The following is an 18,018-nucleotide window of genomic DNA, read 5'->3' on the forward strand; positions in this document are numbered from 1 at the left end:
CTCAACTATGTAATGATTATGAAATATCATTTATCTGCTAGTGAGTTTTGTCACATACATGTACAACATAGAGTTGTAATTAAATATAGACTAATCTGTTACTACACCAATTGGTTTATCTATATACAAAATCATGGGCTAGAGATATGGCATGTGGAAGGTGCGTTATAGTTAGGTAATATTGACTGCCTTCAGGCCAATATGACATATATCGCCCGAACTGAAGATGAGGGTGATATATGACAAGTCATATTGCCCTGAATTAGGCAGTTAATATTACTATTATTAACCACATCAGACATCTAGAGCAAACAAGAAACTCTTACTATTTTATACTCTTAAATTATGTAAAATACACTAGCTTACACTGCACAGGGTTTCCTAGCATGAAAAGTTGCAAAAACATCGTCAAACCAGCACTGCACATCCAGTGCTTGACAAAATTTTTGATACACTGCAAACAGTGTGCCTTAAGTGTGATTATTACGTTCCAATAGAGAACACGCAAAGTGTGCATTTTCTCTGCACAAATCATACACGTAATGAAGCTAAATGTTGGCTGTACATATTATTTCCTGCTAGTCTAACGCGCATTTTTGATATTTTTCTGATTGGGCAATATATTTTGTTCAATGGTTTATTGTGTATTAATATTGACGAGGAAATTACACACATAGTTTTTGTAGGCTTATCAAACTTTGAGGGCAATAGAGTGGTGAAGTGTGATGTCATGAACCAGAGCAATATAACAATTGAGTTCATGGAACATCTATTTATTCAGATGGTCATATCTCAACCAATACTTAACATATTCAATTGGTTTTCGACATTCGGACATTATTTTTTGATGCTCTTTTGGAAAATGAAGAAAAAAATAGAAAAATTCTGAAAATAGATTTTTATGATGTCACAGCTTCGGTACTCTATAATATTAAAAAATTGTCCTGCTCAGATGTCTGATATGGCTTGTTATTCAGTTTATTTATGATATCTATCATGTCATTCATGTTATTTTATGCATTAAAGCATTTTTTTATTTAAATTTACTTTATGCTTCTATATTTACTATATGCTTCTAAAAGCAAAGCATGATGAATTAAATGAACTTTAAGCCTTTGCATGTAAATTTGTGTTGTTCCTTAAGGGATTGGGGAATAACTAACAAGGAAATATTTGTTGGATCCTGCTGTAATACTCTAAAATTGTGATATGAGTACCAGAAAACTAATTGAGTTCGGATTTTATTCACTCTTGCAAAGAAATACAAGATGACATGTAGTCAGCGAGCATTTGTATGAACTATAATTGTGATTAAGAGGAAACATGATTGGTATAAAAACATATTACATCCTTACCACAGTTTCTTCATCAACTGCTGAGAGCTAGAAAGGCATTGTTGTATATAATTCTACACAGAGTTAACGCCCTTTTGGCTCTTGTGTTTGAAACCTTTTAAAATGAGGTTGCACAATGTAGATTGCTCTATATAACTGCAATACCTGTGCAAACTAGTGCATATAGTCTTGATACCTTTATTATGTTTATAGGATTCAATGTTATGAGTGCCTTTCTTTCCTTTTACTGGTGCAATATTTTGCCAAAAACATGTTTTGAAATATATATATTTATATATCTCTATGTATTCTTCCATAAATATTACATTCCTGTGAAAAACAAATCTAGGTTTAGAACCTTTTGAGTTTCATAACCAGTACCATAGTGTACATGTATAACAAATTTGAATTATTTGTCAGCATGAGAAAGTAACTAGTACCAGAACAGATTGCTTGGTATATGTTTCAGTTTGCCTGTTCTGTTTTCAAAAAAAGAAAAAAGAAATTTGTATGCCAGTCCGTCATATGAATGAGTGTATACTGTGAACCGTAAAATCTAAAACCAGAAGTTCTTGTATTTATAAACGAGATTCATTTTCATGGCTAAAACCAGAAGTTCTTGTATTTATAAACGAGATTGATTTTCATGGCAAAGAAACTGTCATGAAATGTGATTCAATTGATTTGCTGCATGAAACTTTCTCAAATCTGAATCACTCGCAAAATTTCATGCCTGCAAAAGTTCCTGGTATGACCATATTTAAAGGACAAGTCCACTCGAAAAATAACTTACTTCCAGTAAAAGCAGAAAAATCAGACAAACCAATCAAAAAAAGTTTGAGCAAAATCGGATAACTAATAAGAAAGTTATAAATTTTTGAAATAGTATGTAAAACTATGGAACAATGAGAATCACAACACAAATTGCCAAGATGGTTATCAGTTTGTGACGTCATGTCCTCACTATTTATCAACTGCTCTATATGGTTTAATCCCATTAATTTCCCTTTTTATTCCCGAAACTTGATTTCCCCATGCCTTTGCCCAGGTTATATGATTTGTATCATATTGCGTGCATGACATTTCACAAAATCTTTTATGAACTTTGAAGAATTTATACTATTTTCTGAATATTGAATATTCATAATCATTGATTTCTATATAAATAGTTAATCAAAATTAATTCTCACAGAATCAAACGAAACTTACACTGAATGTTCAAGATTACAAATAAATGACATGTGCCAAACAATTTTGGAAGAAAATGTATACTGGCTGAGTAATGAGCATAGAAAGACAAGTAAATCAAGGTAGTACTAGCCCCGACACCATGTGTGTTGTCCCATATATAGCTTTCTGTGTACAGTGCTTGCTACTTTACCAAGACTCGGTCAAATTTATTATGATTTTGATTACTCTAGAACCTTGCAGTACACACCAATACTTACATGCTACATGATCAACTGTTTCTGATCCTTTCCACACCTTTTCTTTCACAATGCATCGCATTACCAGTACTAAAGTTTATCTTTAACTGGAAAAAAATTACTCTATATTTTACTCTATATTAGTGCATCCACACAAAAACATACTGTATTACTATTAATTTAACTTGGATGCTGGTGTGAAGAAATAAGATTCTTAAGGAGAAAATAGTAAATTTATATCATCTATATAAAGAAAATAATTAGTGGATAGTGAGGACATGATGTCACAGACTCATGAGTGAGTTGCCAATTTGTCTAGTGATTTTCAAAGTTTGTAATGTCATTAGAAATTCATAACTTTCTTATTAGTTATCCGATTTTGCTCAGACTTTTTTTGATTGGTTAGTCTGATTTTTTCTGCTTCTATGGAAAGTAAATTATTTTTAGAGTGGACTTGGGCTTTAAGGCTATAAAAAGCAATACTGCTACAAAGATCAAATCTCATATATGATGTCATGTGGTTTGTCACGTGTGACATCATATATTAAACCCATCAAGTTTGTTGGAAATGGAATAACTATAGTACATTGTACATTAATTGAACATGTTATTGGCATGTTCCTCTCAATATGGATACTACGTAATATGACTCTGATTCATGTCGTCTTTATTCTGTTAGATAAAATGGAAACTTCCACAAAAACTCTTCTATTATGCAATGTTAATTAATAAATCGATGTAGACATTACTTCTAGAAGTTCTTGTTGGTGCAGAACAAGTAGATATTACAATAATAAATCCATATAAATATGTGACGGTTAAGCTTTAATAATGAAATAATGAAATAAAGAAACATTTTGTCACAGCTATGTTCATTTTGTTGATATGTATTATCAAACTGGTGCTGAAATGAATTTAATAAACGTGAGGAAGCCTGTGTGTTTGCATCCAAGAAATTCTGATACACATGTATGTGGTTTGTTAATGCTTCCGCTGATAATGCAGTACCGGTAGGGATATCTGAGATTATTGTCGGTTTCTGAAGATCATTTGGTTATTTTCAGAACAGATGATTAAAGCATAATCATGAATTATTTAGATTAGAATGACAAAATCTTCAAAATGTATTTGACTGAACTACTACTACTAGACAAGTGTTGTAACTTTTTACATTATTCCTTTGCGAAAGCTTTAGAATAGTTTGGTCGTTTCCATATTGTAATCAGGAAATTTTCTTATGGTCTTGTGTTAAGAATATAGTCGTTTTGTCATACATGTATATAATATGAAGCTGGTGATGTACAATTCAAGCCAAGCTCCACACATAGCAAAGGGTGTAAGGCAAAATGAACATGTCATGCTACAAGATTAAAATGTATATTCATTCTTGATTATGGTCTTGATGCTATCACTCCAGTGAAAAGTCTTAGAATATTGTTCTGTTAGCTGCAAGAAGAAAACAAAATCAAGTATGAAGCCTATAGATATCTGTGAGTTCTTTATTATTTCAAGTGGAAAGAAGTAAGACATTTAATTTCTCTTTACATCTACATGAATATTTTTGCCCTTAACACCAGAAAGGCTGGGTTGTTTTGGTTCTGAAATCATGGTAGATCATGGTTTAATTAAAGTAAAAGAATTGTACTGCTGCATTATATTTGTTCACATTCAACACAACAAAACGGGCAAATCTTCTAACCAATTACTCTGCATTTAAAGTTCTTGCTATCCTATGATTTGTTTTGATTATTTATTTGTTTATTACATTTGATTTTATTCATATATTTTGAGGGAATCATAGCTTGAGAATAACATAATGACGGTCGCCAAACTATCTTTTCAAATTGCAATATTGTAGATTTGGCTTCAGATAATACCATTGGATGGTAGACTAAAAAGTATTTGCTTTCCCAGATTCATTGCACGTTTGTGGTATTTTCATTTTATTTTGAAGCAGAAAGTATCATTTCTATGTGATAACAGTTACAAAATATGTTTTATTTCCAAGCTTGTGATAACTTTTAATCTAAAGTTTTGATGTTAAAATCTGCCTTTTTTTTAGTGTGGAAAATGTTTGAAAGAGGCCCAATCAGTGAATTTCCATGACGTGTACTGTGGTAAGAAGTTTAAGCTAAATTTACAGTTGTGTGGTCATTATTAAAATGTTGTTAAGACATCCTTTGAAAACACCTATGTGATCTGCCAGTAAGCAGAGGAACAAATGACGAGCTGATTGTATGATATTATTACAGTGTATATAACATATACATCATGATATTCTAGCCAGGTTGGTTTTATCACTGAAGTAAAGTTCATTTTACTAGTATGCATGTGGCTAAATTAAGGTATTACAGGAGCTAATATTTGTAATCGTATCATGTAACTTTGGATGAAGATGATTTTTGTTTCAAAGTAGTTGGTCCTTTTATTAGAAGCAATGTTTTGGACAGATAGTTGTTGAACAGAACGTTGTTGTCTAGCATAGTTTAGAAAAAGATTTATCCTGTATACTATACTCAGATATAAAGTGGTCATGAGTTATTTGAAATGTATAATTATGGTATATATTGGGAAAGGCAATTTTTTCTTAATTTATTTTTTATCGTCTTATTGAAATCAAGCAGATGTGCTGAATAAATTAATGTAACTGTCATCTCAGTTGAATATTAAACTACTTTGACCAAAATTATGAAAATGTGAAGATGTATAAATTGCCTTGTTTTTAGGTCAGTTTCTATGAATGTGTTAGTTGTGTGAATGGTACTATCCACAATGAAAAGGGGAAATATACTCGTAGTTTGCCGATGAAGTTAAAGAATGAAATATGAAACTGGCATAAATTGACAATTTTAATATGGTGAAAATAGGGCGGAGATAAAGAGAAAAAGATGAGAACAAAAAATAGAGAGAGAGAGATTTTTTTTTAATAGTAAAAATGAGAGAGAAATACAATAAAGAGAAAGACCAAAGAGAGAGAGAGAAATGGGGAGAAGAAGAAAAATGAGTGAGTGAGGGAGAGAAGAGGAGTATTTTTGCAGAAAGAACATATTTTGTACGCAAGTCTACGCAGCACTACGCAACAATTACCGTGTTTACACAGGTAGGTACGCGATGCCTATATATAACGGTACGTAACCATACGCCATCGCATAACCTACGCAGGGACTACGCCGAAGCAAAATTGGCGTCCACTCTCTTAAAAAAAGACACATAATAAATACCATCACTATAACAATATAAATTTTAAATCCATCATATAAACACAAAAATGTACAGACGGCGAAAGAAAAAGAACAGTAAATTAGAGAGAGAGAGAGAGAGAGAGAGAGATTGCACTTGAAAGAAGGTGTAAATACAAGGAGACTAATGGAAAATAGAAGAAAAAAGGACGCCCAGTGGAAGACAGCCAAGGGAAGAAGAAAGAGTTTAAGGCACTGGTTTTTTTAACATATACCAAATTTGTCCACAATAGGGTCTGAAATGAAATCATGTTTACTCACTTCAAACATGTATTTTTAGGATCAGGACTATTCATATTTTTGAGAAATGCAAATTTTGGACCTTAATCTATCTCCTTATTTATTCACCAGATATGAATACTTTGAGTTTTTACAATTTTATTGTGAACTATAGCATATCTAATAACTTCATCAACAAATATGTTAATCTTTAAGAATATGTTTTAGAGATTATTCATGCAAGTTTTTGTCTCGCCTGCGTAGCAAAAAGCGAGACATAGGCGCCGCTTTTCCGGTGACGGCGGCGGCCGCGGCGTCAACATCAAAAACTTAACCTAAGGTTAAGTTTTTGAATTTTTGATATATTTTTTAAAGTATAAGTTCTTAGTCAATGAAACTTTGACTATAGGATAATCAAGTATCCCCAATCATGTGAGTAGAATTTCAGATCACAAAGTCAAGGTCAAAGGTCATTTCAGGTCAACAGACTTGGACTATGTTGTAACATCATCATCGAAAACTTAACCTAAGGTTAAGTTTTTGAATTGTTGATATCATTTTGAAAGTATAAGTTTTTAGTCAATGAAACTTGGACTATAGGGTTATCAAGTCTCCCCAATCATGTGAGTAGAATTTAAGGTCACTAAGTTAAGGTCAAAGGTCATTTAAGGTCAACTAACTTAGACTTTGTTGTGGCATCAACATCAAGAGTTTCAAAATGCTTCTTCGTTATTTTTCAACCGATTTTGATTCTGATTGTTTCATATGATAGGGCTAGGAGGGGGATTTAAAATTTCTACACAGAATCGTGAAATTCATTATCTATGCTAATTTATGCAAATTTATTCGAAATCACAAAAAAGGCTTCTTCTCCTTCATTTCTCGACCGATTTTGATTTGGTTTGCTTTATATCGTAGAGCTAACTTTGGTACACTTTATTTTTACACACAATTTTGAAATTGTTCTCCATTTATTAATTATGGTAATTTATGCAAATTTATTCCAAAAATAACAAAAATTGCTTCTTTTCCCTCATTTCTTGACCGATTTTGATTTGGTTTGCCTTATCTGGTAGAGCTAAATTTGGAACACTAAACTTCTACACAGAATTGTGAGATTTTGCTCCATTGATTATTTATGGAACTTCATGCAAATGAAATGAAATTATGTCCCTTCCAGGGCATCAAATTTTTATTTTTTGACCAGTTCAAAAGTGTACCACATAAAATTTACGATATTAAAATTGAACAAATCGAACAAATGTTGTTGTTGCGAGATGCGGATGAGCGCTACGTCATTGAAGTTCTGGTTTATCATATCGAATTGCGTTATGCAGGCGAGACCGCCGAGAGCGTTTCCCTTGTTGAGTTTCTATCTTGAAAATTACATCTTGAAAAATAGCTCCAAATTAGGGTTTTGACAATAAAAAGTTTTTATTTCAATAGGTAAAATGCTTTTTTCTTAGGTCAAACTTATTTTAATATAACAACTTATGATATGAGTTAAATACATCCCAAAAAATTGGGGAACCAGTGCATTGCCTAATAATTTTCATATGTCACACCACTGGTGTTTCGGACGTTACACACTGTTAACATCATAACTTTATTCAAGTTAATTGCTTTTCTTTAGGTATTATTGACCTAAATTACATTGTTTGCAGAAAAATATTTCTTTAACATTTAATTAGTTTGGCACATATACCTAGTTTGTCTTCATCGACTACTCAATTTATGTAAGGTATACTGTTCATTTCAGGAACGTGTAGTTAAAAATGCTTATGTGATCTAACAAAGTGAAATATGAAGCTAATAGCAATTGTAGTCATCACAACTCGTAGAAAATTCACTTACAAACATACTCTCTTTTGCAGGTTATGAACAACAGTGTACAATATATGCTATAGGTTGCTTCGGATGTTACACGATGTGAACATTTCAATCAAATCATCAATTTCTACAAACTTTACAACATAGGTGTTTAATCGGCTTGCTTTGTACTTTGCCTTAAACTAGATTCATGTAGTGTGTCATTCAATGATATCACATACATGTACAGTATGTACAGTGTAAGCAAAACATTACAAAAATACTTTTAACAAATAAAAGTATACAAAAGTATCCCCAGCCATTTAAGTAATAAGAAATATGGGAATCCTAATTCATTTTACATCCCGATATTTTTGCATAAATTTGAGGAAGATACTATATCTTTAGGATCATGAAATGATCATTAACATGTACATTTTGTTATGAGGGTCAAGCATTTGAAAAGTATTTGTACATAAGGCTAGTACATTTGAGGGTAATTCATCAAATGAAAGGACAAAATTATGAATGAATTAATTTGGAAGAGGCTACACCTTATTTTCATGTTCATGCTTTTATTACCCCCACAAATTGGTAATCCATTTTCTTGTCATTTGGAAATTTGGCAGATCTACAGCTATGTGAACATCATGTTGTACAAGTTTCTATAATAGGAATCGGATACTGATTCCTGATTATTGTTTTATAATGGAAGCCTTTGTGCTCATCAATTGTACATGTATGCAACCAATGAGTGTGTCATGTAGGGTGCAAGCCAATTTCATAAAATTGCTTGATAAATTGTTATCATTATTAAGCGTAAATGCCAATTCCAGTTTTGGATAATGGCAGTAGTAATCCTTTCTACATAGATTAGTTACATGTACTGAGTGCCCTTTTCAAAATGTATTTTCAGATGAAAAATACATATTTCCCATAAATTAAAAAAAAAAAATTTTAATTTGCTTGATTTTATCAACTTCATATACCTGTATCATATCCAAGTCATGACCATGCACACTGGGTATTGCTTAAGTGGGTGATTTTGAGTTTTGTAACCTACAATCTTTGGTTATATGACATCATTTGGAACAACCTCTATAAAAATGAAAACCTCATGATTAGCAAACACACACCAATGTAAATAGCAAAAGGGGAGGTTGAACAATTGAAATTTGCTATTCTCACATCTATCATTGCCCCTCATTTGAACTAGTTAAAGTATGAAAATGTCTGTTAACAGTTTAATGTAACGTCCGAGAAGTGCTAACAGCATACCAGAAAGTGCTGTTAAAGTGGCTAAATATTTGTTATGAGTCACTTTTGTTGAGATTTTTTCTGATAAATTACAATTAAGGATATACTGAAGCAGCCAGCCATGCCTTGCATCACAAAGTGTGGCTTCAATATTTTATGTTTATAAGTCAATTTTGCAGAAAATTTAGATATTTTACGGATTATTTTGATTTTTGGCATCATATTTCTACACATTTTTATATTTAAATCTAAATAAAATCATCAAAATAGTGTTTTTAACAGGAGTGTCCATTGTGAAATGGTAAACTGCAGATATGATCGAAAATTAGGTGAAATTTGTCGACTTTGTGTTAACAATAAAATTGTGTAACGTCCGAAACACCATTCTTGTGATTACAAAAAAATAATGGATTTGAAAGACCTGATTTGTGTTTTGACTTGTGTTAAGACTTATAATAATTTATTTCATAATGATTTATTCACTCTAGATACCTTAAAATATGGTTTATCATCATTTTATTGGTATTTTTTGTTTCGGACGTATTTTGTTTCGGACGTTACAACTGTTAACGGAAAATTGGTTTTAACAATAGTATTGTAGTAATGTATTGCAAATTTCTTTGTTTTGGTGGGTAGCTGCCATGAGATGTTAACAAAATGTTATGATAGATATATCCTGTTGTTCATATATTTTCTGCTACTTCAAATTGAAAATTGTTTCGGACGTTACAAAACTGTTTACGGAAAATGAGACGACTTTTTCAAATTTTGATTATATTTCTAATATAAGCGCTACTATAATTAAATTATATTTTCTTTTAATAAAATCACTTGGAGCAACTAATAAACTCACTCAAACCATATACAACCTCATTAATTTGTTGTTCTAGTGGGTTAAATGAGGGTCTACATTGTTTACGGAAAATGTAACGTCCGAAACGCCATTTTCAATTGCACTTTTTCATCAAAATAGGGGAGTTAATTTAGATTACTGTTAAGTTTCTTTAAGATCCACTCATGCTCATTTATCATCAATAGAAAAAAACCATATTATTTGTGGCTATATATTTTTTTCAGCTCCGTCCAAAATGGCATTTCAATTTTGTTACGAAATTCCGTAAACAATTTGCTGTTCAGGGATACCTCATGCGCATAAAGCAACGATGAAATTTTTTCGTTAAGCTATGTGAGGTTAACCTAGGTCCATGCTACAAGAAAAAGTTGTAACTGATTTCTAATTCTTTATCTTTGTAAAGTTTCAGGCAACGGTGTCGATTTGTATCCGTGGTTGGGGGGGGGGGGGTGATAGGTACCAAAATATTCCCGGCAATGGATCAAAGCAACCAAGAGGTAGAAGCGTGTGGCAGGTTGCACCCCCACCCTTACAAGTTATTCACTTTTTCTAGTCACCCTCAATAAAGAAAACATTTCAGAGAATATTGGACCCATGTGGGTCCCACATGGGCTTGCAACTTGGGTTATTATCCTCTCAATCGCGTAGCAAGGATTTTATTTTAGGGGGGCGGTAGTGAGCACGCGAAGCGTGCGAATCACTTAAAGAGCGCGCAAAGCGCGCTCCGTAGGGGGTGGGTGCAGGGAGGGAGTTCCCCGTCCCGCGCGAAGCGCGGAAGCTTTGATGTTTCATTAAATTATTAGAGAAAGAAGACGATTCGTTGTACCGTTCTCGACTCTTAATCCTTGTTTGAATCAAGTTCTCCTTCCTCCGCGCATAGCGCGGAAGCTCTGGCATTTCATCCAATTATTAAATAAAGAAGACGATTCGTTGTACCATTCTCGACTCTTAATCCTTGTCTGAATTCAGTTCCCTCCCCCCCCCTCCCGCGCAAAGCGCGGAAGCTTTGACGTTTCATTAAATTATTAAATAAAGAAGACGATTCGTTGTACCATTCTCGACTCTTAATCCTTGTCTGAATTCAGTTCCCTCCCCCCCCCCCCCCCTCCCGCGCGAAGCGTGGAAGCTTTGACGTTTCATTACATTATTAGAGAAAGATGACGATACGTTGTACTGTTCTCGACTCTTAATCCTTGTCTGAATTCCGCCCCCTCCCCCCTTCCCGCGCAAAGCGCGGAAGCTTTGAAGTTACATTACATTAGTAGAGAAAGATGACAATTCATTGTACCATTCTCGACTCTTAAACCTTTTTCTTCCTATGTCCTCTTCCTTTTTTCTTTTTCTCTCTCTCTCTCTCTCTTTTGACTGGCTTTTTTTTTGGGGGGGGGGGGGGAGGGAGCGACCTCCCCACCGCCCCAACTTAGCTACGCGCCTGTATCCTCTCTGTCTCTCATTATCTCTCTCTCTCCCACTCTCTACTTTTTTTTTGCACTTTTGCGCTTCGCGCTTAACATTTAACTCGTTGCTTTTTAACGCTGCGGCTTTTCATTTGGCGCACTGCATTTCTATGATGCTGTTGATTGTATAAATTGAATAAATTCATCAATTCCTGTTGAAGCCGTTAGAGCGAGAATTCAATTTATTCTTGTCTCATATACGGTTGTCTCATGTACGTATGTATTATGAAAATGAGATAGCAAAATGTGTATATTGATTGTCATCTTGCGAGATATAACCACTTACTACTCTCATCAAGCTCTCATCATTAATTTTTCTCTTCATTTTGTTGTTGTTGATGGTGAATTATTGGGGGGGGGGGATGATTGTACAGGCCACCCGAAATATTGGGGGGGATAACCCCCCCCCCCCCCCGGGATCGACATCCATGGTTTCAGGCTCTCAAAGGGCCATTTAGCTATTTGGTCACAGTTTTAAAAAAAACAGTGCCTTAAGCTGAGAAGAACAATGGGGGAGGGTAGAGAAAGAGAAAGTGAGAGAGAGAGAGAGAGAGAGTCAGGGAAACCTCACCAAAAGAATAAGCGTGGGTATTGCGAAAAAAAGAGATGTATTCCTGCCCTTTGATATGCAATAGTCTTTACGAAAGCGTACAAGAGATGTATAAGTGAAGGTATTCTTGGTATGATAATCGTCATGCCAAGTATACCTTCACTTCTATATCTCTTGTATGCTTTCGTAAAGCCGTTTTGTTGATTACGTGACGTACCGAAAACTTTTTAGTGAGGGAAATCATAGCTGAAAAGGTACACATTTTATTTGATGAAAAATGTAAAACAAAATATAGGTTATTTTATTTGAAAATACTCAAATATGCAATTGACAAATCTATTTCATTTATGCAAAACATTCACCCTAGAAGAGCACCAACTTATTTGTGTAATTTGCGTCCAACCAATGATATTGTAGTACAAAGGATAATAGTAGGTGAATGAAATACTTCATCAATAAAAAGCACCTGGGAAGGAAGCATCCATAAATTTGAATACATTTACTTGATAAACGATTTTTTTTATTTTTTATAAATGTTTACTTGATAAACGACTTTGCATAATACGTCACGTTATCAAGAAAAAGGCGATGCCTAGTCGTGCTGAAAAAATGTACATTATTCTTGCTTTATACCTACCTCATACATTTTGGAGGGAAATTTTGTAGATTAATTGTCAAGAATACAATACATCTCACAAAACAAATATTATTACTTGGGGTGAGGTCCGCTTAATTGAAAGAGAACACTGCAGCTACGATGAAAAACAATTTTCATGGACAAAATGTATTGTTTTTCTTACATTGGGTAGAAATTATTTTCCTAGTTAGATGACACCAAGTCCATGCATTTTAATTTTGTAGCTGTCTTTGCCAGGCAATGTCATTTTTACAGAATGTTCCAAGTTTTGGAACCGTAGCCGAGCTTAAGGAAACGAGAACTTTCCGCCTGAAAGCTTCCCATAGAAACGCAACGTTGCGTCATGAATGTGCAGATGTCGTGGTATAGTGGTTCCAGAGATAGTCATTCACTTAACCCCCTGACTTAACCACGGCCCGGTACTAACGTCCTTTGGCAACACATTATTCCATATCTGCCACTCTCCATCAGGGTGTAAATGATACCCGTTTTTAGCTCATCCGGCCCGAAGGGCCTGATGAGCCGTGCCGTGCCGTGCCGTGCCGTGCCGTGTCCGTCGTCCGTCCATGCGTCCACAGTTTTCAAAATGCTTCTTCTTCGTTATTTTTCAACCGATTTTGATTCTGAGTGTTTCATATGATAGGGCTAGGAGGGGGATTTAAAACTTCTACACAGAATCGTGAAATTCATTATCTATGCTAATTTATGCAATTTTATTCGAAATCACAAAAAATGCTTCTTCTCCTTCATTTCTCGACCGATTTTGATTTGGTTTGGTTTATCTGGTAGAGCTAACTTTGATACACTAAACATCTACACAGAATTTTGAAGTTGTTCTCCGTTAATTAATTATGGTAATTTATGCAAATTTATTCCAAAAATAACAAAAATTGCTTCTTCTCCCTCATTTCTTGACCGATTTTGATTTGGTTTGCCTTATTTGGTAGAGCTAACTTTGGTACACTAAACATCTACACAGAATTTTGAAATTGTTCTCCATTAATTAATTATGGTAATTTATGCAAATTTATTCCCAAAAATAACAAAAAATGCTTCTTCTCCTTCATATTTCGACCGATTTTGATTTGATTTGCTTTAAATCATAGAGCTAACTTTGGTACACTATACCTCTACGCAGAATTTTGAAATTGTTTTCCATTAATTAATTATGGTAATTTATGCAAATTTATTCCAAAAATATTGGCAGAGATATGACCATCTGAATAAAAAGATTTCCTATAGGAGATCAGTGTTATTTGCTCTGGTTCATAACCATTACGAGCCAGAGCAAGTAACACTTAGTCACAGCTTCAGAACTTAATACAACTTTACGACTATAATTATGTCTATCTATAGCCATCCAATCAGAACGCAGGAAATCTATTCAACTATTCAACTATACACCTATACGCATATACTATGCACCCATCGTATAACAACCAAATTCATGGGATAAGAAACACAGGTTTTCCGCAACAGAATATTGAATAGATTATTTTTTAATATCTATTAACAAAAACATATTTCCATTAATATTACGTAATTTGGTTTTGCATCATTCAGAAGAAATTGGGTAAATACGTAATTGATATGAATGAATGAATGAACTACAATATTTGGAATCCAGTCTGCGTACATTACTTTTTCTATGTCAGACAAACCTTGGGCAAGTTGTCCGGTTGTCAAGAACAATCTTAGTTTAAACATATCGGATAAAATTTGAATACCCTATGTTAGTAAACCGGTCTATTAAATTCAATCATTTTATTTCATCGTTCATCGTTCAATACTCAGATGACTCTTCCTCCTCGCGGGCGACGTCTTTTTCTGAAAAATATTTCCACAAGTGAAGCTAGCGATCACAATGCTTGCTGTCTTGAGATCCTGGGTCCCCGCTCCTGTTCGGACCCATTTCAAGCTCAGGGCAGATTGGCATCGGTGGTTTACTGAAGATGTAGTCTTTCATTGACGCCCCGAACCATCCTTTCCGTCCATCCATCCATAATTCGTTGACGTCGCTTAGCAACGGCATTTTAGCCACATCGTATTGGATAATGTGATGATAGTGTATCTCAATCTTCGTGTCCTGGCACGGATTTCGTCGTCGCTTATTTATGCATCGTTGATACCAGCTCGATATTGTTTGGGATCGTCTGTAGACGTGGAAACTGAGGACGAGAGAGGTGACGATGAACCAGATGATGACGCAGCTTAACAAGAAGAATGATAAGTAGAGTATCCATGTGCTACATATGGAAGATAAAGTATTTACAGGCAATGACGTTAGACTGGAAGTACGGATTATAATTGTGTATTATCTACATATTTCTAGACGGGTCATTACTTACATTTAATATTTGTTGTCGGTAAATTCAGACGATTCGAGCGTTTCTGTAGTTCTTAAAAGTTATTATTTTATATTTGAGGTATGTAACTTCACCCAGCTCAGCACATGCTCAAAAAAGAACTGCACGCTTTCGTACAATACCTCCACATTACCTTTCTTTTCCTGGTGATGCTACAGCACGTCTGACATATAAACTCCTGTGTTGGTATTGTATGGTCTATCATTGTACAGGTGGTCAGCTCTGGTGAAGCTATATACATACCACTGTCTCTTGTTAGCTCACTAATGAATGACAGATGATGTCATTATGAGAATGAGATCTGGGGCATTTTTTTAGGGTGGAGCTTAGCAGATCTGAGAAAATTATTTTTAGAGTATTTAAAAATCTATGAAATATATTTAGATGTTTGAATAACAAAATATGACCGAGTCGTATGCAGCCCTGCTCATCAACAGGAATCAACTTATATTTGGATTTAATCCGACCTTTAATAGCTCATGAGTAAACTGTGTCCCCTCTCTGCCGACAAACGGGATCGTATTATTTGTAAATGACATATTTAATACCTACCAGCATTTCACATCAGGCTGATGAACCGTAGGAATAAGGCTGGTACTTCCTAGGGAACCAGAAAGAAATTCAAGCTTGACGTCAGACCCGTTGCCTTTGTCATTTCCTGTCTGATAGGAAGAAAACAATGTTAGCTTTTATATGTTTGTAAAGGCCATTCATATTAACTTTCTACTGACAACGTTTGGTGAATCGGGTACACTGGATAAAGACTCTAGTGCAGGCCTATGTTTCGGGGGCTCTGGAGGTTATTCGGTTATACGACAGAAGTTGTAAGCCTAACCGTATGGTCAGGCTTACAACTTCTGTCAATAGGGACTTTTAGATTTGCGTGGACTGATACGTGTGACGTCCATTCAAGGCAGTGCATTAAAAGGACGTCGATGGTAGCAATCCACGTTGTCGTTGTGCAAATCTAAAAGTCCCTAATGACTTAGATGATCCAACTAACCTTATACATATTAAGAAGTCAAGTTTCTTTTACAACCAGCGTCACTATTTCGGGACAACTCACACACTGCATTAAACATAAGTAATGGTGCAAGGACAATGCATTTTATTTCCATACTTCAGACGATATAATTTGAGGTAATTTAATAGAAATACAGTTAATAACTGAATTATTTATACTCCTTGTAAATTTGATGTATTTCTTGTTTTTCGTAACCCAAGAATGAAAAGTAGACTGGTTAAATTATGGCCCTTTTAAATGCTTTTAGATGTATGCTTTAATATGTCACATTCTTAAGAAATTTAAATCGGGACAAATATGGATTATGTTATAAACCACAAGGAGAAAAATTTCGACAAGTGCACTTTGAATACTTGCGATCTTTTTTTTTATTCTAACCGATTCAAATTTTAAATGAAATCATGTAACCTGAAATAAAAAGTAAAATAATTATTTTGCTTGACTTACCATTTTCACCGTTGCCTCATGTCGCGACAAAATTAGATCTACTGCTTTACGGATGACTCTGTCAAAGCGGATGCATGCATGTCCATGCACATCATGGTGAAAAACTTCTCAAAGTTACGAGGATACTTAATAACCTCTCTCATTCTTTCTACTTAGATGCAAATGGTATATTATGCTTTATGCTCATTTAGTTTACTAGTGAGATGATTATTACGACGTTAATATTTTGAAAGAAGAAGGAGCTGCCATAAACTTATTGGAGGGTCTATTAATTCTCTCGTGAATGAACATGACTTTATTTTGCACGTTAAGAACCGTAATTCAAGACCTTACCTACGTTTTGTAAGGATATGTTTCAAGCTGAATCATTCATAAAATTTGCGGGTACCGCCAGCTTTAGCAAAATGGAATGAAAGACCCGCCTCTCATTTCGCTATTTGCTTCCGGCTCAAAAGTTTCCCCGATTCAGATAGAAAACATTCTACTCTCTAAATAAATCAGAAAAATGTAGTCTGGATGAATTTTTAATCATGTTATCTTTCCTTTTCAATCAATAATTCCTTATTGTGAGGCGACAGAGTAGAGTGCTATATTGAACATTTTGTGATAAATGCACCAAATTAAATTAAAATTTTTAGACAATGGAAGTAATGTTAAATATTTGGCCTCCAGTGCCATTTCTTTTAAATGGCCACCTCGGGTACTTTTCCCTGTATGATTAGGCCAAACTTCATGTATGAATCACATTAAGATTGTTAGATTTTATTGTTTTGTGTTATATTCACATCTAAAATTCACAGTCCCAGATAAACATGGAAAGTTGTTAAGATGCTTATAAGTGATATATAGCCCATGTGAAATAGTTAGCAATGAGTGTTATCAGACAAATACAGCTTAATACAGGTCAGAAAGGATGGGGAGAATAAATCACTTGGCAGGACATTTATCTATACCATGGTGAAAAATTGGGACCTGGTAGGATAACGAAGTTTTTGTGATAAAAATTGCCATTTGCCCTGGAAATTATGCACACTGTGTGCGTGAGCAAATCCGATTACCAGGGTAATAATAATATCTGTAAAGCGCTTAATAGAGGCGGTATTCAGTATTAAGCGCTAAATAAATCCAGATATATCATTATTCTATCTAAACAGTTATGGGTATAGTAAACTAACGAAAGGAGGTTTAGGTGTCCACTTTTATTATGATAGGCCAAGGTCGTTAAAGGACATCGGGTCGACAAAAATACATGAATTATCGTCAAGCAAGCTATTATCATCCCTTCAGGACGAGACAAGCGGTCTGATAGCTTACGACATCCCGGAGCGACCAATGTAAGAAGATCAGGACGAGACAAGCGATCTGATAGCGACATCCCGGAGCGACCAATGTAAGAAGA

The 18,018-nt window shown here is 34.4% G+C and overlaps 1 protein-coding gene across 1 annotated transcript; it reads right to left on the minus strand.

The window, feature by feature from the left end:
- Nucleotides 1-14,263: 14,263 nt before the first annotated feature.
- Nucleotides 14,264-16,969, minus strand: LOC753915. The gene is made up of 3 exons (XM_001183727.4): nucleotides 16,620-16,969; nucleotides 15,701-15,810; nucleotides 14,264-15,028 (listed from the first exon to the last, which is right to left on the minus strand). The coding sequence occupies exons 1-3, from the start codon at nucleotides 16,620-16,622 to the stop codon at nucleotides 14,635-14,637; spliced, it is 507 nt and encodes a 168-aa protein (XP_001183727.1). The 5' UTR covers nucleotides 16,623-16,969; the 3' UTR covers nucleotides 14,264-14,634.
- Nucleotides 16,970-18,018: the final 1,049 nt, after the last annotated feature.

This window comes from Strongylocentrotus purpuratus, unplaced genomic scaffold (genome assembly GCF_000002235.5).
Source record: "Strongylocentrotus purpuratus isolate Spur 01 unplaced genomic scaffold, Spur_5.0 spur5_scaffold_6, whole genome shotgun sequence".
Lineage (NCBI taxonomy): Eukaryota > Metazoa > Echinodermata > Echinoidea > Camarodonta > Strongylocentrotidae > Strongylocentrotus > Strongylocentrotus purpuratus.